Source organism: Xiphias gladius, chromosome 3, assembly GCF_016859285.1.
Source record: "Xiphias gladius isolate SHS-SW01 ecotype Sanya breed wild chromosome 3, ASM1685928v1, whole genome shotgun sequence".
NCBI classification, from domain to species: Eukaryota; Metazoa; Chordata; class Actinopteri; order Istiophoriformes; family Xiphiidae; genus Xiphias; species Xiphias gladius.
The window spans coordinates 13,116,481-13,139,876 of NC_053402.1; the positions used below are offsets into that span (position 1 = coordinate 13,116,481).

Here is a 23,396-nt window from a genome sequence, read left to right on the forward strand (position 1 = left end):
AGTGCACAGACATTGATTATAGCAGGAGAAGGAAAATGTTCATTATCCCTTAACATTTATAACACATGAATGTGGTTATTTTACGACAGGCAGCATTAAGTGCTAGTTGGTCAGCCTTCATAGTCTTTGGAATGACTAAACGTGTTTGCAACTTTTTAAGATCACACTGTATTTCTTTCAGTTAAGTTGTTGTACATGTCAGAGGACTGAAAAGATCAATGGGAAATATTCCATGGGCATGTTCCTTCCCCTTAGCCATTCGAAATACATAGCAGAGAATCTTAACTAGTGCTTTTTAGATTTTTTTTTTTTTTTTTTTTTTTTTTAATACCCTTTGGTTAAAGGAATGCTGGCATACACTCACCACAATTAACTATGATTTAGCCATTATATTCCCAGGTAGCAAAATTTGCCTGCTAAAATTACTATTTTTACGACACTGCTTCAGGCAAACTGGGTAGTAACACACGTTACCATTCCACACAAATTTCAGTTTTACAAGCACGAGGGCTGCAGGGCTTTGAGTAGTACATCCCACACTAACACATTAATACATCCATATATATTTGCGTGCAACACAGTAGTATGCAGTACACACGTTGGACCGCTGTATGTTAGAGCAACACTGTGGCATGAGAATGACACGGAGGTGGAGATCACTTGCTGCAGCACTACCAGTCAGCGATGAAATGGGACCGGAAGAACTGTTTGGGGGGGAATCATCTAGGGTGAAGACCTTTAGATGCCCTGGAGAGACATTGATCTTCTCTGAGAACAGTCTACAAGGCAAAGAGGGCATCTTCCGACCGCTCAGCCTTCTTGTGGGAGCCACCAGGGGCTCGGGTGGGGTGAGCAGGGTTAGCTCCGGGGGGAGATGGCAGGGTGTCTGCTGCCTTCGCTCGCTCCTCCAGGAACTTATCAAACTCTAAGAGAAACAAATAGATCTGTCTCAAAGTCATGTGCAGTTGAAGGCTTACCAGTGTCATATAGATGAATTAGTGGAGGGGAGAAAAATACTTAAGCCTCCCCACACACTGAAGCTAGTGGAACATATGCAATTGTTTACAATAATTGTGATCAGAGTCTGTACCTTCACTGGTCACCCCTTCCTCGGCGGCATCCCCTTTCTATTAAGAAGAAAAAAGTCATAAGATAATATACACATTTTGGAAGAAATCGAGTTGTCTTTGTTTCAAAAGACAGAAATAAACCTTATTTTATCGTGAGCAACATAATAAGACGAAACACAAAAGCGTCATACAACTTAAATGCCTGTAAAGTTCACACAAACTGAGACAAATCCATACAAAGTCGCTCATGAAGGATCCCTCAATCATGCATTCTTCACACTTTTTACAGGTGGACTCAACAAGAAGCCTCCTTAAACCCAACTCCACAACCTTCTCATGCATATGCTAAGTAAGATCATATCATCTGTTTAAACTCGACCATTGTTAGCGCCATGTTAGTGTTTGAAAGCCAGACCTCACAAGAAACTGTTATATGTCAGTCATTGGTGGGAATAAATTAGATTATAGTGAATGAAAGGATGTGAAGGTAAAGGAAACTAAGTTATATGAGATGAGAAACTAATGAAACTCAGTTATATGAGATGGATGGATGAAATCTGCTATCTAAGAATACAAAAAAAAAAAAAATGGGGAGGAGAGAAAGAGAAAGAAGAAAAGAAGATATAAATCAAGATAAAGAAGTCTCACCACGTCAGCACAGAGCCACTCCTCTATGTCATCCATGACAGAGGACTGCGATACGGGGATCTATGGAGCAAAGCCATGGACAAACCAAGGGGCAGCACCAAAGCCACACAACAGAAAGACACCCAACCCCGACAACAGAAACAAAAAATTGTGACACACACACACACACACACACAAAAATAGAGGGATCACCAAAGGCTCAGAAGGGAAGAGGATAAAAATAAAGCAAATCAAAATGAGAATAAAAAGAAAAATTTGCTCTGCCAACACTCAGCTCTTCTTGACTCTGTGCTCTTACTGTTTTATCAAGTGCAACACTGTGCTACTCAGCTGTCTCTTTCTGTGAGAGCAGGAGTTCCCAGGTTGTGTATTGTTCTCATTAGTTCTGTAGAGCTGACATGGCTTAACAGCTGCCGACTAATGTCACACAGCAGTGTTAATTATTCCACATCATTACTTAATTAGCAAATCGCTAGAACATGATTAAGAGATTGATTGGATGGGATAAGCTGAAAGCACAGGGACCGTCGAGAGGCAGGGCAATCCCATGGCATACACATACGTGGAGCACACACGCATAAACACACACCACGCAGGGCGCACGGAGCATGAGCAATGCTGCATGGCGTGCAGTGACTGTGATGATGGAAACAATGTTAGAGTGGATGGTGCATATATATGTTTATGTGGGTGTTGGGCATCAATCGATTATGACTGCTAAGAAAAAGGGAAAAAGGAAACTCTTCTCATGGCTCAGGTAACTTTAAGTCCATCCATAAGGAGTAACAGCTAGCGAAATTAGAAGTCACTTGCATGTTTTTTGTTTACAAAAGCAGAAAAGGCATCAAGTTCATACACAATACTTAAAAGTCTAGTCCTCCACATACTTTCACTGCATGTGATGAATCAAAGTCCATTATTGATGTGGACCTGATATCTAAGCTTAAGTGAGAGAACAAAAACCCTTTTCCTGAGGCCCTGTTATATTCTACAAATGAGATCACAGTTGACGCAGTGAAGGAGCAAATCCAAAGACAGGCCAAGGCAGTGGGATAGTGAGTCTTTCACAGGAAAAATACAAAACAAAACGCACACACATGCAGCTGTGTGAAAAAGGGAGTAAATGTTGTAGAAAAGTGCGCGATAAGGAGTCTGTCCCTATCCTGACCCCTAGGAATTACACCAATAAAAGTTCAAAGTGTAATCATTCACATTCAAACATTCACAGTCATAAAAGCAACTTAATTGTTATACTGTTACCAATATTACATACAGTGATTCATCTGTTAGTTGATTTATTTCTGTTTAGAGTGAGACGTGAGGCCGTCATTAATAACATCTAATGTATTATCTAAGATCCACAGACCGTTAGAGAACAGCGGATAAATACTCGCCACTACACAGCAAATCACCGTTCATTCTCTTACTTTTTTTTATGCTTGGATGATATGTGATCAGTAGTAACACTGTTCATCATAGTTGATATGACTTTGCTGTGTAGCATAAGTATCTGCACTCCTCCATTGTTTTAGTGCATGAATGTTAAGAGATGGATCTAGCTGATGGATGCTCCTGGGGACCAGCTGGACTCATCATTTAATCCATAGAGAGGACATATTTAGGTGGAAAGCATCAGTAATGGGTATACTATTTAGTGCCCGTGTCAATAAAATACAATAGAGTTGAGCAATATGAATACAATCACAGTATATCATGATATGAAAAAATCAACTGTTTGCAAATAAAATAACTTGAGAAGGAGGTCTGTTTTTTGGCTTATCCAGTGAATGAGATACTGACAAAGCAAGATACTTCATCATGCAAAAATCCAGTAAATTCAGTATTGCCATAAATCTGCTCTGATTTTTTATTTGCAGCATTTCCTGCAATGGCTTAATACAACCAATAAAACAGATATTACAGAGATGGCTACCTCCAAAGATACAGCGCAGTGAAATTAGAACCAGTTGACAAATCTCTAACATCTCATGGTACTGTCATATTGCCCAACACTAGAGTATAACATCTGTACTAGATATGGAGGTGGATGCTCTTAAGGAGAAAACTCTGTTGGTTCTGGCTTTCTCTGAGCATTCCAGGACAGAGCAGTGAGATGAGGCTGAGAATGAAGTGCAGTTTATGAGGATTATGTATGATGCCGGAGGAGGTTGAGAGCAGGGGTGACGGTGGACATGAGGGAGGGGTAGGAGGACACACTGAGGATGGAGTCCTCACCATTCCTTGGGTAATAAGCCAGCTGTCTATGGGCAGCTCCTGATCTGCCGGGTTATCATCCCCTTTTAACCTCAGCTGAATCAACAACAGAACAACACCTTACACAAGAGAAGAAAGGTAGCAGGCCCCCACCACAGCATAGCATACAGTGCAGAGAAAGAGACAGAGGAGAAGTCAAATATGCAAAAGACGATTTTTATTTAAAGAGAAAAAATAAAGAGAAGAACGAAAATGACGAAAGGTTCATTCCATAAAGATGAAAATGAGGAAAATGAAAGGGGAAAAAGACTTTGAACTCCCTCTAGTAAGAGAACTGTAGGAGAAATAGGGCACCTAAGGTAACTAAAAAAAAAAAAAAAAAGGATGGTATGTGCAATCATTACTGTGTGTGTGTGTGTGTGTGTGTGTGTGTGTGTGTGTGTGTGTGTGTGTGTGTGTGTGTGTGCGGCAGTTCAGGTTTCAGAATCATCTGTGTACCTAGTGATAACAATGCAAATATATTGCAATGTGTACTCAGACAGGGAGAATGACTAAATCTGGAAACTAACATGTGACGTCTGTGTTTGATATTCTTTGCAAACTGTGAAAGTGAACAGAAACTGTACTAAGAAAGCACTGATATCCACTGTCCGCTGAGACTAATGTTTGCCAGGACAAATGCAAAAAGTGACAATGGCTTAGATATTGCAAGTTTTTCATTTTTGCACCCATTTTGAGTACCTACCTACCAAACTCATATCCATGCTTATTACCAAAAGAGCTACCAAAATGTGAGATATTTATATTAGCTAGTCAGAGCTAGAAATAGTCAATACACAAACCTACACTCTTCTGTTTGGTCAAAGTTCAAATCACGGCACACGGGACAAATGTCACTGTAGAACACACAGTATTACAGAACATCACAGGCAGAGAGTGACCAAGGGCTGAGGACAGACTGGAACAGGACACCTTGTCAGCCATGTAAGAAACACAACACCCACACTCCATGTATGGATGAAAGCTGTATTAAACTGCATGCTTTAGTCTACTCACCCCTCCTGTGTTCTGCTGTCTCACATCCAAAGCTGAAGCCAGGCTGCCCAGAGCCTGTGGATCCTCATACTTTACACTGCGCATGAAAACATAAAGAAACATGGATAAGATATAGCACTGAAGCAGCACAATGAACACTTGATCCTAAAAGTCAAACACAGTGAAACAAGAACAATAGCAGTTGTTTCTGACAAATTTTGATCAATTTTTTAATTAATTAGTAAATGAACGTACAGTATTTTCATTTCCACGAATATCTCCTCAAATTTCAAAAATAAGTGAGCAAATATTTGGTTTGATAGGGGCTTTTATTACTTCCGGCCATATTGCCTCGACAGAGGAGAAAGGGAAGGAATTGTGTTGAGAATGAAGAGAGTGAAATGCAACAAAGGTCCCAGATTCAAACTGGCGATGTTGGAGTTATGTGGTAGACAGCCCTGTGCCCCCAGACATCCAACAGAATGTCTGGTTGGAATTTGCACAAACTTTCATCAAGAAAAGGAACAAATCCATAGTACTAGAGAATTTCTCCTGAAAAAGTAGCGTAAACAGACCTAATGCAGTAATGAAAAGAGAAGCTCACTTTACACATTTTGTCTTGTCTCTCTTCCTCATACTTTATCATGTTTATTTTCTCTTCAAAAGTCATAGGAGATAATAAAGGAGGAAGCACCTTAAGAAGATCTAGTAATGGCAAGTTAAGGGACAGTGGGCACATCAAAGAAAACAAACAAACAAACAAACAAACACAACTTGTATGCCGGTACCATTTCATTATGGAACAGACAGTGTAAAAGTGCCCAAGGGTGAATTTTATTGTAAATATTAATGGTCGTTATGAATAGCTATTTAATCAAAATATATGACACCCTGAATAACAACATCAGAGGACCTGGGCTGCCCCAGAAGGAAAATTAAATCTAGACCTACTTTTTGCGTTGTTCAGCCAGAGAGCTACTCCTCGTCTGGGCAAACATGTCAAAGTCATCCTGGTTGTGGCCTGATAGAGACGACAGGGTGCCACTCACACGGTCTGAACCTACATCTGGAGTGAGATGGTGACAGAAAAGAGCAGAAAAAAAGGGAAACGCAAGGAAGACAGAAAAAAATGGAGGATTATGAAGAAAGATTGTAAGAAACGTAACAAGGGAAGTGAAAAAATGAATACAATGCAGATTTATTGTCTTCATAATTACAGATTGGTCATTTTTCACAGCACTCCTACTCAGCACTATGTGCTTGCCTCTGCTCGACAAAATAAGAGTTGCAATACATCCAAGCTTTAACCAGAATTCTACAGTGTGCAGAGGGTTCCTAGAGACCATCAGGGGAGCTAGCAGTGGTAGCAGTGAGCTATGCTGCTGGGTTTATTTCCTGTTAGTAGCCAGATTATGAGCCTTTTTTTTCACACTCTGCCGCTTCTCCATTGGCAGCTCTGCAGACACCGGGGAGGAGGGAAGTTACAGCTTTGGTGAGAGTAAGTTTATGTGTGTGATAGTTGACATTTTGAAGCAAGAAGTATGTCTAGGTTAGCAGGCTTTTTTTTCTATGTAGTTTGCGTACAATATTTTTCTACACACTGGAACATAGACTTAATACCAATCTGTTCGTACCAAGGCCAGTTAGTGCAGTGGACAGCGATGCTGTAATGGGGTCATGGGCTGGGGAGGCAGTGGCCCCGGCAGTGGAGTTGGGTGGAGGGCTTGATGTGATCCTGGGCGTGACCACAGCAGGGGAGCCTGGGCCCAGGTCTATCAGGTTGTCCTCTGTGGCCTCGTTCAACATCTGGGAGGGGAAAGAGAGAGAGAGGGAAAGAAAGGTGGCTGTCAACAATTGTGAATGGATGGAAGCAGTACTTTTTCGTATGCAGTACTTTTGAGGATTTGCTAAAAGTGATGGAAGTAACAGAGTTCAGCCAGCAAACAGAGATGAAGGAAGCTTAGAAGTTTGTTGAGCAAATTATATTACAGAGTGTTAGCCCTTTGTGTACAGAGGAAATACTTTGCAGCTACTGAAATTCTGCAGGATTGACGATTTGCACAATTTGAGACAACGTTGTGGGTCAGCAGTTGTGTACTGGAGGCTATGCACAGGAATAACACCGGGGGTTGAACAAACAGTTGCACGAGACTTCAGATGTGTGAGCCGGGAGGCAAGGAGGAGGGGAGAGAGGGACATATGTATATTATCTAGTTTCACACAGTGATGCTGATGTTGACACATCATATGGGTCTGAGCTTTAGCTCCATATAGCAGACATGTTAACATTCATCACACTGTTCATCCCCGCACACTGGCTTGGATTGAATGCGGTACTGGTGTCATACTTGCCTCCGTCAGCTAGCCACAACACAAACAGAAAGAGCACACAGAAAGATCAACAGAATGCAAACACAAACAGCTATGTGGGATGTAGTGAGAGATGCCCCAGTCCTCTGGCGAATCACCCGTACTGGCAAATGTACACTTTAAATAGAAGATTGGAACTTGTTCTGCTTTGCTCGTCCAATTTGACAAAGCTTAAAAATGAAAGCTTAAAATGAAATGGAATCCACTTGCTGAATTTGTATGCTATTATAATATAAAGAAGTAAATATGCACAGCAAATGGCTACAGGGACTGATTTATGTCTGAAACATCTCTCATAGCATCCCTAACGTTAGACAAAGTGCCACAAGCAATTTAGCTGTATTAACGTGTAAAAAAAATAAAACATTTCCTGAAAACATGCTAAAATCAAAAAGAATAGAGGCAATCCTTAGAGAGGTATTTGCACATTTGATTTCTGCTCTTTGCACGCACAGCTGCTATTGGTGGTACTTACCCCGTTGTTCTGTGCAGCTCTACCCGACCTGTACCTCTCATACCTGTGAACAGCACAAAAACCTTTGAATGTTTTACCTCATTCTTTGTGTGGTTCAAATACTTACACATCTTTCATCTTCAGAAACCTGATGAAAGAGACATTTTAGCAGTCTGAGGCGACAGAGAGTTTTAAAAGGAATGAGTTATGTATAGTGTTTCAGAGGAGATCTCTCACTCTAAATGTTTGGACTCAAAATGTAAGCCCAAATCTGTGTCGAGCATGTTTTCTCAAAAAAAACCAAACCAATAATAATTCATTGATATGCTGAGGTATAATCATATCTAGAGCAGAATCTTTGAAATCATGGTTTGAGATGCAGTTTGCCCACCAATTAATTATCCACTCAACATGTTGATCTTACACACTGGGCCAGCAAAGACATTAAGCTCAGCTGTTGGACAGGCAAAAATCGTATTGCCACCACAGAGAATTTTAAGATTACAAAACAAAGTTCTGATGAGCTAAAAAAAAATAAATAAATAGTAATTTGAAGTGGATTTTTCTGATAATCACAGCACCTTGAGAAAAACAATCTTGTCTTTTCTGCCCCTGTTTTGCTCTACAAACAATAGTTCTGATTGATGGTTTGGTTGACTGTACCTTTCATATCGTAGGAAAATGTTGTTGAGGTCGTCATTGACATGCAGCAGCTCCTCAGTCACTTCCTCATTAGAGACGCGTGAAATCAGCTCAACCACTCTCTGCTGCATAGCCCTGCATGTCCTGTTCAGCTCCTTGATAGATTGGCACATCAAAAGATTGATCAATAGATTAACTGATAAATCAATCGATAAAAACAGAAACAATGGGAGAGGGAGAAAGAGTGAGCTGTAGAGAGATGGACAGAAAGATACACACAAGAAGGCAGCTGTATGTCAGCTAATGACTCAACCCTGTATTAACAAATCATTTTTCAGACACATGCTCATATGGCTCAGTTTTCACAGAATGGGTGTAGAGCATTGTCTAAATCTGAGGAAATTCACTTAACAATAAATGCATATATGTTTTTTTTTTGTTTTTTTTTTTACAAGGCATTCAGAGTTGAGCAAGTCAGAAATGTTTGCTCAATTGCATAGAAATTCTGTTAATACTTTTTCAGTAGCAACTGGGGGAAAAAAGAAAGCTAAAAGAAAAGCCAGAAAAGGTACCACATAACCATTACTACTGGTACTGGTTCCTTAGCACAAAGCAAAATCCTTGCAGCTGACCCAAATACTTGAGTGGATTTGGCCTTTAGCAGATTAAACTCTACACGAGTTTCTATAGCACTGGTTAATTTCCAATTCCAGGAATTTTACCACAGCCAACTGGCTCTTGGTTAAGTTGTAGGCGAGTTGAGCCTTTCCTCTGAAAACTAAAGACGCCGCTCCCCCTAGTGGCTGCAAATACTTGCAACAATTCACAGCTTACATGCCGTGTTGGAAAGCATTTTGCTTTCTGAATCGTATACAGTAACTTTTACAATGTGAGGGAATTCATACCAGTGTTTGGTTTTAGAGTATGGGTGGTAGCGTGATCTCCTGACAGACCCTTTCATATAAAGAACAAAAAAAAAATGCACCTGATCACCTTCTGATTCGGATTCGCCTTGGTAACTTTAAAGCCAAATTAAAAACAAATCAAATCATGGCCACAAATTCACTCTTATTTCCGCTGTTTTTAACTGTGATGAAAAATGTTAAGTCTTGTCAGGCACAACATAAGCAGCGATGTGTCAAGATGTTGCACGTGTGTGGTTAAGATTGACCTCAGAGTATTCATCTAACCTGCAGCAGTTCAAGGTCAGAGGCATCTTCCTGGCTAGGGACCATCTCTGTTAGCATCTCGGACATGACTTTGATGTTTCCTCTCACTATGTCCAGCTCACTACGCAGCCGGGCGATCTGAAAGCACAGGCGGTCAAAGGTCATTCAGGACCTGTCCAGTGGCAGTAGCGCAGCAGATGTTCTTGAAGACAGCAGACTCAATAGTTGTGAAAGCTTGTAATCTGCTTTAAATCATGCACTTAATCACTGAACTTTCAGACTCTGGTGAAATGGGCCATATACGTAAATAAATGAAGCTGACTTCACTAATATAACTGGTCAAAAGTCGCTGCCGATGCCTGTCACCTGCTCAGCGGTTGCTGTGATGGGGCTGGGCATATGTGAGACCTGTGTGGCAGGGGGTGGGTTTGGGGCAGGTTTAGGAGCCCCGGCACCAGGTGATGCAGGGGCTAGGTACTTGATCATGGCTGGGTCCACCTCAGGTGTACCCTGGAAGAAAAAAAAAAAAACACTTTACAATATTGCTGTGTGAATATACATGTGTTTTTGTACAGTATTTGCATTTCCTTCTTCTCACCCTCTGTGGTGTGTGAATTGGAGACAATGCATCCAGGTCTGCCATTGGGAATTCAATGCCTTTCCTCTTCAGTTCCTCATAAATATGGACCACCCCAGTAAGATCAGGGCTACTCCTGAAGGCGTCAGCCCAGGCCTGCCCCCAACACACACACACACACACACACACACACACACACACACACACACACACACACACACACACACACACACACACACACACACACACACACACACATTATAAAGTGCAATAAAAATAAAGGACTAAATAGCCATTTTATCATTTTATATCACAGTATCAGTACAAAGAGCTTTTTTGTTATTGCCCTGTGTGCAAATCCTTAACAAAAAAGAAAAATTAATGGTCAAGGATATCTTCCATCCTCCCAAATATACAGTACACTCACTGACAGTGTAAATAGACCAAGAAAAGTGCCTAAAAGAGAAGCGTCCCTCGGGGTATCCGTCAACAAATCCTTATAAATATTTAGAGCACAGCAGGAAGAGAAACAGACAACACCACCTGTTGGCCGAGCTTACCTCATGTGACTGGATAGCTGCACCAGAGGCAGCAGTCTGCGGTACAACACCTGGGAAGTGGTGCATACAGTGCACACCTGGCTTCCCAGAGACCACCACTGAGTGAATATAAGTTCTAAAAATAGAAAAAAAAAAGAGAGAAAGCTCCAATACCTGTATGAGCGACAGCACTTTGTCTTGTACGATAGTTGGAGGATTGGTTTTGGGAGAGATGATTTTGACTAAAACGCCATCGATGAAATCTCTGTTGGCCACCTGAACATGAAACCTGTGACCACAGTTCTTCACACATGTTTCCAATACCTGCAGAGAGGGAGGGGATTAAACAAAGCGAGAAACCTGACAAATGGAAAAAACTGCAGAGAAGGTTTGTCGGTGAGAGACAGCACAAAACATCTAAATCAGGATGCTTTCATCACAAAGAGGGGCTTTGAACTAAGCAGAGCTATCAAAGATGTGGGTGGATGAGAACTGAGAACACAGCTCAAATGGCATGGCTGCTATAAAGAAAATGAAAGACGAGCAATGTCAGACAGACAAAAACAGCCCTGAAAGTGGCAGGGGGTGGAAACAGAGTGGAATAAAGTGACCAAGAACAAAAGATCAGGAGAGGTCAAGTTTAATGCGGGGTCCAACCTTTCAGTGCGGTGCACACACTGAAAAGTGAAAAGTAACAACAAACAACAAAAAAAGCCAAACATGGCCATCTGAGTATTAAACTATCACAAAACGTTCCAAGGTGCAAAGCCATTTTTATGACACACTGCCCACTGAAATGTCCGGGGAATTTAATGCCAGCTTTACGATAAAAAAATAATCTAGCTTTAAGTAAGAACTTCTTACCGTTAGTGCCAGCATCACTTCTCTGTAGTTCTTGTTGCCACTGAGTCTCTTCTTCAGTGCCCGCATAGCATCTTTTGGCCTAGAGGGAAACAGCAGAGAAGATACAGCTGCATAAAGCAACCCGCCTGAGAGTAGGTGTAACATCTTTGACTTTGTAGGAATAAATTATTTTCTGTGCCACGTTATCACACGCCAGTTGGTCTGTCAGTGTAACTGTTTGACTAAGACGGAGAAGCATCGTCACACCATCTGTTTCTCTTTTTTCTTTTTGCGTGACTATGTGTTTCTCCCGAGGCAAGATCAAAGCTGCCCATGCATGAAGAGTTCAGGTTGGCTCTCTGCCTCAAACTGCCCGTTTCTTCACTGCAGTTGAGAAATAATAAGCTTTTTTTTTTTACATTCAGTGAGTTTACATTTCTATCTGTCCTCTATTTATCTCGAAGTGGATGAGAAAGAACCTAAAGTAGTCTAATACATAGCTTCCAGTACTCTGTATGTGTGTGCTCAGTGAATATATGGTCCCTAGTGTGTTTCAGATTCTTTGTTAGAGTTTTGTTTGTTGTTTTTTTTAAATTCTGGATGGTACATCTATTTTGTTATATCCTGTTTCAGTGCTCATCACATGCTGCCACACTTGTAAAATTAGATATTTCATCATTTGAATGCACACAGCAGAATGCGTTAAGGCCAGAAAGTCATTTTCAGTTGCAGAACCTCAAGTCCAACTCCTGAGCTAACCAGAGGCTGTTTAACTTGTTGAACATCTTGAAAACACGAAGTTCTGTGCTCTGTGAAGCTGAACTGCCTCTCTCTCTCTCTCCCTCTCTCTCTCTCTTTCTGTGTCGCTGTGTGTTTGTCAGAGAGGGCCCCATGTCACATGCCAATACAATGAGTGTGTGTAGGCATGAAGAATGCGAAAAACAGGGGAAATGGGGAAAAAGGAAAGTGCTGAGGGGAGAAACACAGATTCCAAAAAAGACATTTTATATATTCTTGCCCAAAAATACCCTTTTTTCATAAATGTGATATCTGCTGGGATCCCCTAACAACTATATTTCATCATATCATGAAACTGTCTAATTAGTATGTCCTGCTAATTAGTATGTTAACTTACTGTAAACATTATCTCTAGGATATGTCAACTACGAGAGGATTTAATGGTGTTACAGAAAAACGTCACAAAAGTGCTAAATAAATGAAACTATATATTTTATCGTACATGAAAATTTTAAATTGTTATCATATGCTGCATCTATATATATATATATATATATATATATATATATATATATATATATATATATATATATATATGTCTAAATCTCGAATTTCATTTCTTAATGCTTGAGACAGAAAAAGCTTTTTGTTGAAATAATTTTGGATTGAAAAAAATCATGAAAAATGTCATTGTCATGTCATTTTTGATTGTTTCAATCTCACATTTATAGAATCTGTTTTATAAACCACAGTAGGCTGGGCATCTTTCAGTGTAGGAGGCTGGTATAAGAATTTCATTCAGTCATTCATTCATTCTGTCAGTGAAACGTAAGGAAAACAAAAGGCTTTCTGTCATGTGGTGTCTGCTGGTAAAGCACAGTAGTCAGTGTATTATTTGCTTGAGTCACTCAGCCAGCCAGTGTGTGATAAAACAAGGAAAGTTCCATTATAAAAAAGTGTGGGACCACAAGTCTTTTGGGCCACATGGCCTGACAAGTCCTGTGAAACAGTGATGACATGAAGTGCTTAATATACATTTATTATAACCCAACAATCATCAATTCCCCGAAGGTGCAGAAGCTCACCCCTCGTCTGTCTCATTTATGATATCGCAGATTTCCATGTTGAGGGTCCAGTCCTCATTCTGTAGGCCTCCATCTGTGGCCCTCTCTGGAGGAAAACACAGAGTTCAAACAGAATATCATTTACATTTTAATTCATTGTAGGCTCCACTGTGGGGTTTTCTATACAAGCATAATGTTCGAGAGGCACACATTAACATTACAAAAGTTTTTGTTTGACTCTAATACTGGTGCTGTGCCACAGGAAGCTGGTGGCTTTCTGCACAGATACAAAAAGTTCACAACCCCACTTACAGACAATAGTACGCGTAGAGAGAAACATATCACTGCCTACAGGCAGTTTAGGTTTAGTTCTGTGGGGACACGACATATCTGAGTATTAGTGATCCATAAGTCTTGGCTACTCGAAAACCCAAACCAGCACTCTGGCTGACTTTGACAAAAATTTTAGTTTTGATACCCAATCAACTGTTTGCAACTCGCCACTCTCTCACTACCACGCATGATGCTGCTTTTTAGGCCGGCTCGGTTGTCGCCTGGGCTTAAGTCGATGCACACTAATTAAAGCAACCAATAGTTTACATAACTTTGAGAGTAAAAACTGTTGTGTAAGCAAGTCAGCATGTGGTGACAGACTTGAGTGCTCTTAGTCGCTCTGATGTCCCTTTTTATTCAGCCAAACATTTTATGTCCTTTATTGTTGAAAGGACATAAAATTGTCATATTATTGTTGAAAAACAGCTTTTGTGCGCGTGTCCTCATTATTGTGTATCTGGTGTGACGGCTCTGTGTCGATGTCTTCAAATGTGTTCAACTCTGAGCTGAGCTGCGCTGATCTTTGTGGACGCAGCCAATCACTGACGACCACTGCTTTAACTGAAAGATGGACATAAAGGATTTAGCCTACTTGTGATTCTGAATTTCCAGAAATGTACGATAACAAATTGGCCTCATATCAAGACCAGATAAGAAGACATTTGCTTGATGAAATATCCTGCAGATGCAGCTACCAGGTTTTTTACAAAAACACCTTTTGAATCTCTGAAACACAGCAATCTAATGGTAGCAACATTAGCATTGTAGCTAAAACAGCGCCACCAGAGTTTTGGAGCGGAAAATACTGCACCGACCAACGCTGGACGCGCAGGGAAAGACTATTGTTTTTCTGCTGTGGGTACATCTTAAGAAGCTGATGGTGAAAAAGTTTTCAGTGCCTTTTATGTCTTGTTTGTATGTATTTTGTTCTGCTGAGAATTTTTTTTCACTGAGAGTTACCTGACAAAATGATAGTAAAAGTTAGTAAAATGATAAACTCAATAATAAGATAGCAAAACTGCTATTACATAATAGGATTTCCTGCAAAAATCTACTCCAGCTGTTTATAAGTACAATTATAAACTGACATGAAAGTGCTTTCTTACTTCATGATAACAGCCTTTCCAAGCAAGGTCCATTCATAGCCTAACTGGAACCTAATCGTTGTTATACGGGTTGGGATGAAGATTGGGGTCTAGGATCAGGAGACGAGGCAGATAAATCTTCATACCATTTAGCTTTCACAACACTGTTATCTCCAAGCCTCGCAAGTAATCCTCATGTGCTATAAAATATCATTCAGCACCTGTTGCTCCGATGCCTCCAACTCCAGGAAATTAACTGAAAGAACCAAACAGTCAGCTGGGAAGCAGAAAGCTCACATCTCAGGAGAAAGTGAAGCTGACTGTGGGTGTGATGTGTCTGTACATCAGTCATAACTGATATAACAGCCGAAAAACCGAAACCACAGAGACCTGTTATCCCTTTCACACTCCACCCTGCCATTTAATAGCATTTTGTCAGGAAATAATGTGATCCAGACTCTGAGAAGCTACGGTGATGAACTGGCACTGCAGTCATCACTGTGTTCCTCGCTCTGTCTCCATATTCCTCTCCTGTCCCCCGAATCCATCCGTTATATCTGTGAATGCTGATATCTCTTAGGATCGCAGTCATTTGAGGTGAGATTCAGAATAAACCAAAAACAAAGTTTTTCTGTTGAAGTGAGCTGTGACCGTGTTCCTGTGGCTGACACTAGATAGATTCTCATTAGACGATTCCTGACATTGGACAGGAGGAGCTCCTCTTTCTGAAGCCCAGAGGCCCTGAGAAGGCTGTCATGCCCAGGCCAAGAGCCTCTCGCTGGGCCGTGTTGCCTTCATTTTGGGAAGCTCAAAGTTGGACAAGCCTGATCGCCATGACTTATTCATGGTCTACCTCCCCTCTCTAATCAACTTGACACACACCGGGCAACCACCAAGAGACAGACATCTTTTATGGGGCAAACTCCCATCTACAAACTACAAAAAAGGAGAGATATAAAGTGAATTTCAATATGAGCAGCATTTAAAAACACAACGCCGTGTCTTGGTTAGAGGCTGTACAGCATATAGAACATGAGTTTGGAAGAATTAACCATCCACTTCCACTGGGATATCCCATTTAATATCCTCAAGTGGATCCTCAGGTCAAGGGAAGGCAGAGTATGGGTGGCAGGAGGAAAAAAAAAAAATCTGATCTCTCCATGTGAAATGAGCTACAACGAACCTGAACAATCAGAGCCTTGCTAATGAAGTTAAATGCATTCATTCATGGTGTTGTGTCAATCTCCCCAGTCCTGGGAATAAACACCACACCAGTGAAGCCAGTCGATCACATGGCTTTAACAGTGGCAGGCTGTGCCATGCACTGCCATCAAGGCCACAAATCTCTGTCCCTCTCTGGCCCCATCTCTCCATGTTTTGTCCTTTTAAGACTCTTCCTATCTCTACACATTTTCCACTTGTCCTTATCTTTTGTCTTTATTGTATTTGCTTGCTTTTTGCTATTCCTCTCTTTCCTTTACTCTTCTCAGGAACAGTAGATGTTTGACACCAGCTGCCAGCCAAAAGCTGGCTGCAAATTTTGATTATATTAGGGCTCTTAAGCATAGAATTAACCAGCAGTCAGAGGACCTTCGTCTAGTCGAACACTGGAAGAAATTCTTAGATTTAGAATTTTCATTTTTGTATGATATTCTGCAGAGGACAATAAACAGTGGATACTAGAATAGTATAAAAAGATGGCATAACAAATTGACCAACCTGAAAAGCTCTACAGACTCCCACACTAAATCTGTGGCATTAATACAAAGGGAGGAACCTGTTTAATGTGTTTTTCCCTTTCATTCATCAACAATGCATCATTTCTTTCATTTCAATCAGTTTAAATGTGTGAACGTTGCTCTGCGTTGTCAGTTCCGCTCACTGAATGACAGAATGCATTGCTTTAGCTCTCCATACTAATACCCCACTCCCCTCACCACTATGTTTACTTTTTCAAGAACAAGGTAGAACAGTGGAGAAAAGCTGTCACAATGCCTTGACCATGAAGCTGCAGCATGAAGAGGAGAAAAAAATAACAAATAAAAATAAGAGAAGCGTTGCTTGAACCGCCCCTTATGTAAAATGACAACAAAAAGATATGCACACATGGCAAACACCTGCGTACATCATTCAGCACCTCTAACACCTTCTTGGTCACTTAGGAAATGAATATTGCCCAGTGCATCCCTCATCAGCTGCTCTCTGTCTCCTCTGTCTATCTCTCTGTCATTGTGTCAGGTAAGTTGATCCTTCGTCCCGCTGCTGTGGTACCACTGCAATAGCCAAACAAGACAGCTGGCTGTACAGCTCTGCACAGTGCAGCAACTCATCCAGCGAGATCAGCCGGGAGATACAGCCATCTCTGTCAAATGGGGAAATCCAAGATGTGTTGCATACAGCCCACTGCATGACCTAAAATAACCTCTGTAGAGTAAAATACTAGAGACGATGCTTGCAGTTGGTGCCTGACGGCCGTCTTGCACGATGTGTCTAACAGCAGTTGAACAGTGGGCGGTCAAACAGGACCTCCAACTCTAGAAGACTTCCTTCCTCCAAACTGTTTCTATTCAGTTGCATCCATGAGATTGGTTAAAGCATTGCATGATTATCTACTTTCTATCTCTAGAGAGTGAAAAACAAGTTGGGGACAAAAATTAGAAAGTCTTGAATCTACACAGACATGCTTTATTTATAAAAGAGCAGCTTACCCTGAGACAGCCAGAAAAAAAAAATGTAGTCAGCAAATGCTTCTGTGACAGCTGTTGCATTTACTTAAACATAAACATAAATCAGCAGTGTGAGCAATTAGTGTAGGGTCCACATCTGTTTGCAGGGGTTTAAGTAAACTTTACTAAAACAGGAGATGCTGCATAAAAGCCGAAGGAACGTTTACACAACTTCATAAACAGTGGCATTTGAAATCAAATCAAAACTGTTTTCAAATTAAGAAGGTAAAGGCTATTGGAGTGAGGTCAATGTAGGAAATGATCTAACAGAAGCAAAGATGGTAGTGTCTCTATAAACAGGAGCAGAACAGTAACAATGTTGTAAAAACAGTGTAGTGGGATGGGTGCTATTGACTAATATCACTGAGCCTTACGGGATTTCATTAAACTGACAAAAAAAAACGAAAGAAATGTACCAGACTACACTGTCACATTGTCAGACAATGCACAGTTATGTTCTGTAGCTCTCACAGAAAAGCTATCATCATCATTTGTGCAATTCTCTCATGATAAAGGCACATCACGGTTGGGTGACAACTGGCCTGGGGCAGAGACTGTTTTATCTCTGAGCACTTTTTCCACAGGCAAGATGCAACGATAGATGCAACCACACCAAAGGGATGTGATAAGCCACATGTCCGTCTTCTCCTCTGCAGGACGAATAAGCACCACGCTGCAGAGCCTCGAGATAGAAAATTAATATCAACCAGGCTGACCACGCAGTGTGGTCAACTATTGTTCAGAAACTGAACTTCAACTTGGCTAAGGCTCTGCAAGCCACTTTAAGCCGTGTCACTACACTGCCCACGCCGTTCCCTCGCATTTAACTATCTGAAAAACTGCCTTGCACTGTCTACATAAATGCAGAATAATTTAGCGTAATAATTTGTGATTAAGTCGGACTAATTTGGGTAGGTTAGCAGGCTAACATTAGCCAAAAGCACAGTCCAAGTAGATGACGTTTGCTACGATGATGCCTGCTAGCTCGCTATTTCCACTGGCGAAACCTTAATTAAATCCTAACAGAAAACACCGAATGTTTGTCCACGCTCAAATTATGTATGGTGGAAGAAGTTTCACATATCTGATTAACGATTCCAAGGCTAACATACCTATACATTGGCCCACGGGAGTGCTGTACGGATTGCCAAGTAAGAACTCCATTTTGACAACAAACAATCCGCTCGGGAATGACAGAGGCTGAGGCCCAGAGGCGGCACTACAGAGTCCCGCCCACAGAGGCATCCTATTGGTGTAAATATCCAGAAGGCTCAATATGTATGGCTATAATTAATGTCGGTCATATATAGCAACTGAAGCTATATTCAAAAAACATTTTTATAAAAGTAAACATGTATTTTACATTGTAGCTCAACATTATTGTATGTAAATGCAAGGAAACACACAAACAACAATAATAAACGAACTCAAGAATTAATCCTTTGAGGTATAAACTATAAGTATACATAATTATTGATTGGATAGCGCAAACGTTGCATTTTTGGAAAAGGATGTTTAACCAAAATAAAAGAATCTGTGCACAAAATCTTATTATGATTTTAGCTAACCCTTATTTTCATTTGTGTTGTTATTACATACATTAATAGGCCAAGCAAGTATATTTTGAAGTTAAAAGTTTATCTTGACAGAATCACTTGACCGTACTTGAACGCAGCTTAAAGCCAGCCAGTTGCTATGTAACAGTGTGTAAACAACTGAGACTTTATCAAGGTACTAAAACTTGTACTGTGTGTTTTTAGGTACTTTGCATTGGAAAAAACTACAGTGGGTATGTTTTGCGGTTGTTTCTGGTAAGTAGTTACTTTATTAGCTTGTTAACGGTAGGTAATAATGTTTGGCAAGCCCATTTTTTCATTCTTCTTAGCAAAATAATAAAGGCGTTAGCCTAACTAAAATTATCCTAGCTAAACCACCAGTAGTTATTTTGTCTTACTTTATAGTTTTTTATCGTCTGTAAGTGAACAAACCAAACTCCAACTTAATAAAATGTGGTCTACTTTTCTTCTTTGGGCAGAGGATAAAGTGAAGTCAAGCGTGCCCCCTCCCCACAGAAGCATGAACAGACACTGTGGTACATCTCAGCCCATTTTGATGGATGAGAAGATTCTGCAGAAGGCCGTGGTCGAGCAAACCCCTCAAGATCAGGCTGGGAGTATTGCCAAGGCGGATGGAATACACTTTAATAAAGTCCTTAAAATACGTCTGGAGTACAGAGGTGAGAAAAATCATAAATTTAGTCAGTATATGAATGTGTATCGGGTTTATCTATGTGAGATGTTTTTTGTTCACAGACATCCTGAAGATTGACCACTTATGGGATTTCACATCCTTGGCCAGGCTTGATTTGAACAACAACCTCATAGAGAGGATTGAGGGCCTGGACCGTCTGATTAATCTGACATGGCTTAGTAAGATGGAGCTTTGTATTTACATTCTTGTCGTAATGGTGCAGGTACTGATAAACATGTAGAAAACATCTGACAATGTCCGCCCAGTTCCAATCAGTAAGAATTACAATCATTCGGTCTGTGTCTTTTAGATCTGTCATTCAACAGAATAGAGAAAATTGAGGGTCTGGCATCTCAACGGAAGCTGGAATTGCTGAATTTGTCCAACAACAGAATTTCTGTCATCGAAAACATGGATACACTTGAGAAACTCACTCATTTCTCTATCGCAAACAACCTCCTTGGACAGCTGGACAACGTAGATACATTTCTTTCATAAATCTGTTACATATTACATCTACATCCATTTTCATTGCTAGCAGTATTTAACATTTGTGTACTGAAGTTTCAGAGTATAATATTACAGAATGTTTATATAACCTTATGCAAATCTACTGCATTTCAAAGGTGCACTATCTCAGGAAATTTAAGAACCTGTTCACCCTCAATCTATTTGGAAATCCTGTCTCTAAGGAGGATGATTACAAATTTTTTATCGCCGCCTTCCTTCCAAACTTGATGTGCTTAGACTACAGATTACTTAATGAGAAGACAGTAAGTATAAACGGTGATGTGTTCTGACATAAATTAAAGTTGTAATCTACTGTAATATTAGTTTTGTAGTCCTCTTCCTTTAAGCAATAGACATTTTTATATCTGATTTTCTTTAAAACCATGACTATGCCCAAGGCTGTCTGGTAATTGTCCTCATGGGTATTCATAGCTTGCCAAGTTGATATTGTAAAACTAAATCACGCATGTCTATGTGCAGAAAAACGAAGCATCTATCAAATACCAATATGTCCTTGAGGAAATGGGGCATGAAGAGTTGCAGATACAACAAGCTGAAGATGCTGAGCAAAGCCAGAAAGCTGAACTCCAATTACACACAGTAATAAAAAGTTCTCGTTTGGTAATGCAGTCATTGTTCACTGAGCTCTCAAACTTGAAATGCACGCACAGTGTGTCAATTCAGTTCTTCTTCCTTACAGGATGCCTTTGTGGAGTTCCTCAACGGGTCTTATCTGTTTAAGAGCATGTTCAAAGATGATCCAGAGGCAGAGACACTACACTGCGTGACAGGAGTGGCTCATCTGCTTCAAACATATCCTTTGTTTCTTGTCTTTCTCATCCATGCAGCTGTATCAATGACATAATCTAGGAGATCCTTGACCCTATTCTTACATTTGAGCACCAAATGGTGGAACTGTGTATGCAGTTATTTGAAATAGGCTTGGCTGAGCATAAACGAAGAGAGACAGAGGTGAACTCCTTCTTCAGTGGTCAGACTAAGGCCGTGAAAGGCTACCAGCAGAAATCATCACAGATATTGGCAAATTTTGAGCAGCAACACAAAGAGGTGAGCTGAGAAGACATGGTGTCTTAAAAAGACCTGCAGCGGGTTCTGCTGATAACTAATTAAATCTGCTAGTAGATATTAGTATCTCTTGTGCTCACACCTTTCTAGAGGGTAGTGGAGTTGCAGCAATTATCAAAACCAGACGTACTGAAGGTCAAGATCAGCCACTGCAATGATGAAATCAACCAGCTCTGCAACAGCCTCATGTCACTGGAGTTTCAGCTGGTCAGCCAGCTGGAGGTAGGTGTGTTTATGGGTGTGTTTGTATGTATTTGTGCATGTGTGTACACCTTTGTACCTTTTAAGCATCTGCTCTCCAAATAAACTGAAAGTATATTCTGAAAAAATTGAAAGTGTCATTGGATTTGAGCCATTTCTTATGTAACTGTATAACTGTATACTAATTATTGTAGCTTCTATAGATGGAGATTATATATTTATCCTAATATGGTCACCATGATGGTTACACATCAGTCACTCTGCTTCTGTTCTTTAGTTTCACATTTAATCACAGTGATGCTGCCTGCTCATTTCAGGATATCATCAAAAAGTTGGATATCAGCATCTCAGACATGGTTGCCAACTTCAGTGAAACTGTTCAAGGGATATATCCTTTTTCATCATCTTAAAAGTTTTCGATCATTTCCAATAACACTGAGTCATTACTGTTCTAAATGAACTGTTTACTATATTTATATAGTAAATATTTTCTTAAGAAAAAGATCAAGATACATCTTAATGCAATTCCAGAGTAACCCAACAGAGCATGATGCCGAAAGCTGCCTCTATTAAAGGCTTACCCTCGCTTGTGAACAAGATCTTAAGAAACATCCTAGCTTTCTCTTTGAATTGGATTGAACTTAATTCAAATCTGAATCCCAGGGCAGTTACCTGTTTTGCCTTGTCAATAATGCAGTCCTATGAAAATGACTTCTTTGACACAATCATACATTTGCCCACTACCGAGATCTGGAGGATAATTATCATCAGAACATGCAGGGGATTGCCATTGCAACTCTGGAGAAGGTGGCCAGGGACAACCTGGAGGAAGACATGTCAGATGATGTTAGAATGGTAATTTTTTATCTCTTTTGGACCAAAATGGCTATTTAATGGACATGATTACATTATGGTTACTTCAGACTATTATAGCCTTATAGTAAATGTTGATGATAGCTTCTCTTGCAATTCTCCTCTGCTCAGTCTCAGAGAAAACTGAACATGACTGTATAGAGTATAGGCCATAGCATTACAGCATGTTATTGTCTGCACACTCCTTCATGTTGACATTCTAGTGTCACATTACAGCCACCACTCTTAAAGGCCTGAAAGTCTTTTGCTCAATTTAGCTCATATATCGATTAACTTGAATCCGTCAGGTGACATGTGGACATGGTTCATTACCAGTGTCAGCACCCTCAGCCTTTCACACCTGTGTTTTCTCTGTGTAGCTGTTTACAGACAAAGACACAGTGATGGATGCACTGGCCACTGGCCACGATAACCACCTGCTGAAGATCAGTGACCGTGAGACTCAGTTGGTTACACGTGTCAATGCCTGGAAAGTGGCCCTCATCAAAGGGGTGGGGAGCTGGAATTACCTTACAGCAAGCACCCCAATTTATATTTTTATATGGATGACATACCTCTCCTCTGCATCTCACAGTCTTGTTATTGTTTGCTTTTTGTCTCTTTGGGTTATTACAGATTCAAGACAAAGAACTTAAGCAGAACCGCACGCGCATCTCTGACATCCACCGATATTTGGACCATTTGCGGGAGCAGCTGGAAGAGTTGCAGTAGCATGATCTTTAAGACAACTGAGTCCACAAACATTCCTTTTTTTCATGTAAAAAAAGGAATAGGACATTTTCACAACCTTCCTAGACAACTTTAACAAATTGCACTGTGTCCAAGTAAAAATATTCATCAGTTGTTTTCTGTATTTTTTCCATAACCAATAAAAAATTTAAGAAATAATTCTACCTGTTAATCCAATTTCTTGCTGCCAGTTTTGAGGTAATAAAGAAATTCTGATAACCAGTATACTGTTTCAGTGTC

At 40.4% G+C, this 23,396-nt stretch overlaps 2 protein-coding genes across 4 annotated transcripts; one reads left to right on the forward strand and one right to left on the reverse strand.

Annotated features, from left to right (window-relative positions):
• Nucleotides 1-300: 300 nt before the first annotated feature.
• On the reverse strand, nt 301-18,751 carry LOC120785113 (TOM1-like protein 2). 3 transcript variants are annotated; one of them, XM_040119486.1, is made up of 16 exons: nt 18,620-18,751; nt 13,385-13,469; nt 11,583-11,661; nt 10,893-11,042; nt 10,201-10,335; nt 9,969-10,112; nt 9,624-9,740; nt 8,455-8,588; nt 7,813-7,855; nt 6,602-6,773; nt 5,919-6,033; nt 4,989-5,064; nt 3,954-4,028; nt 1,719-1,778; nt 1,091-1,127; nt 301-925 (listed from the first exon to the last, which is right to left on the reverse strand). In XM_040119486.1, exons 1-16 carry the CDS (start codon nt 18,669-18,671, stop codon nt 780-782), a joined length of 1,620 nt encoding a protein of 539 aa, XP_039975420.1. In that variant the 5' UTR covers nt 18,672-18,751; the 3' UTR covers nt 301-779. The 3 variants fall into 3 exon arrangements, with proteins under 3 accessions (XP_039975420.1, XP_039975431.1, XP_039975441.1); XM_040119497.1 differs by lacking the exon at nt 3,954-4,028; XM_040119507.1 differs by lacking the exons at nt 1,719-1,778; nt 3,954-4,028.
• A 474-nt stretch (nt 18,752-19,225) lies between these two features.
• On the forward strand, nt 19,226-23,252 carry drc3 (dynein regulatory complex subunit 3). Its single transcript, XM_040123703.1, has 13 exons — nt 19,226-19,238; nt 19,543-19,743; nt 19,820-19,936; nt 20,068-20,234; nt 20,384-20,530; nt 20,748-20,867; nt 20,968-21,080; nt 21,161-21,335; nt 21,444-21,575; nt 21,872-21,942; nt 22,286-22,409; nt 22,787-22,918; nt 23,043-23,252. The coding sequence occupies exons 2-13, from the start codon at nt 19,584-19,586 to the stop codon at nt 23,136-23,138; spliced, it is 1,554 nt and encodes a 517-aa protein (XP_039979637.1). The 5' UTR covers nt 19,226-19,238; nt 19,543-19,583; the 3' UTR covers nt 23,139-23,252.
• The last annotated feature ends 144 nt before the right edge of the window (nt 23,253-23,396 follow it).

Bases quoted from the DNA above. Each gene is read 5' to 3' on its own strand.
- drc3 (XM_040123703.1), top strand. From the start codon at position 19,584: ATGAACAGACACTGTGGTACATCTCAGCCCATTTTGATGGATGAGAAG. The intron at 20,531-20,747 runs GTAAGTATAAAC...GTCTATGTGCAG, and splicing joins GATTACTTAATGAGAAGACA to AAAAACGAAGCATCTATCAA. The intron at 21,943-22,285 runs ATATCCTTTTTC...ACACAATCATAC, and splicing joins AGTGAAACTGTTCAAGGGAT to ATTTGCCCACTACCGAGATC.
- LOC120785113 (XM_040119486.1), bottom strand. From the start codon at position 18,671: ATGGAGTTCTTACTTGGCAATCCGTACAGCACTCCCGTGGGCCAATGT. The intron at 10,113-10,200 runs GTGAGAAGAAGG...TTTTTCTTCCAG, and splicing joins CAATTCACACACCACAGAGG to GGTACACCTGAGGTGGACCC. The intron at 5,065-5,918 runs GTAGGTCTAGAT...TTTCATGCGCAG, and splicing joins CTGGCTGAACAACGCAAAAA to TGTAAAGTATGAGGATCCAC.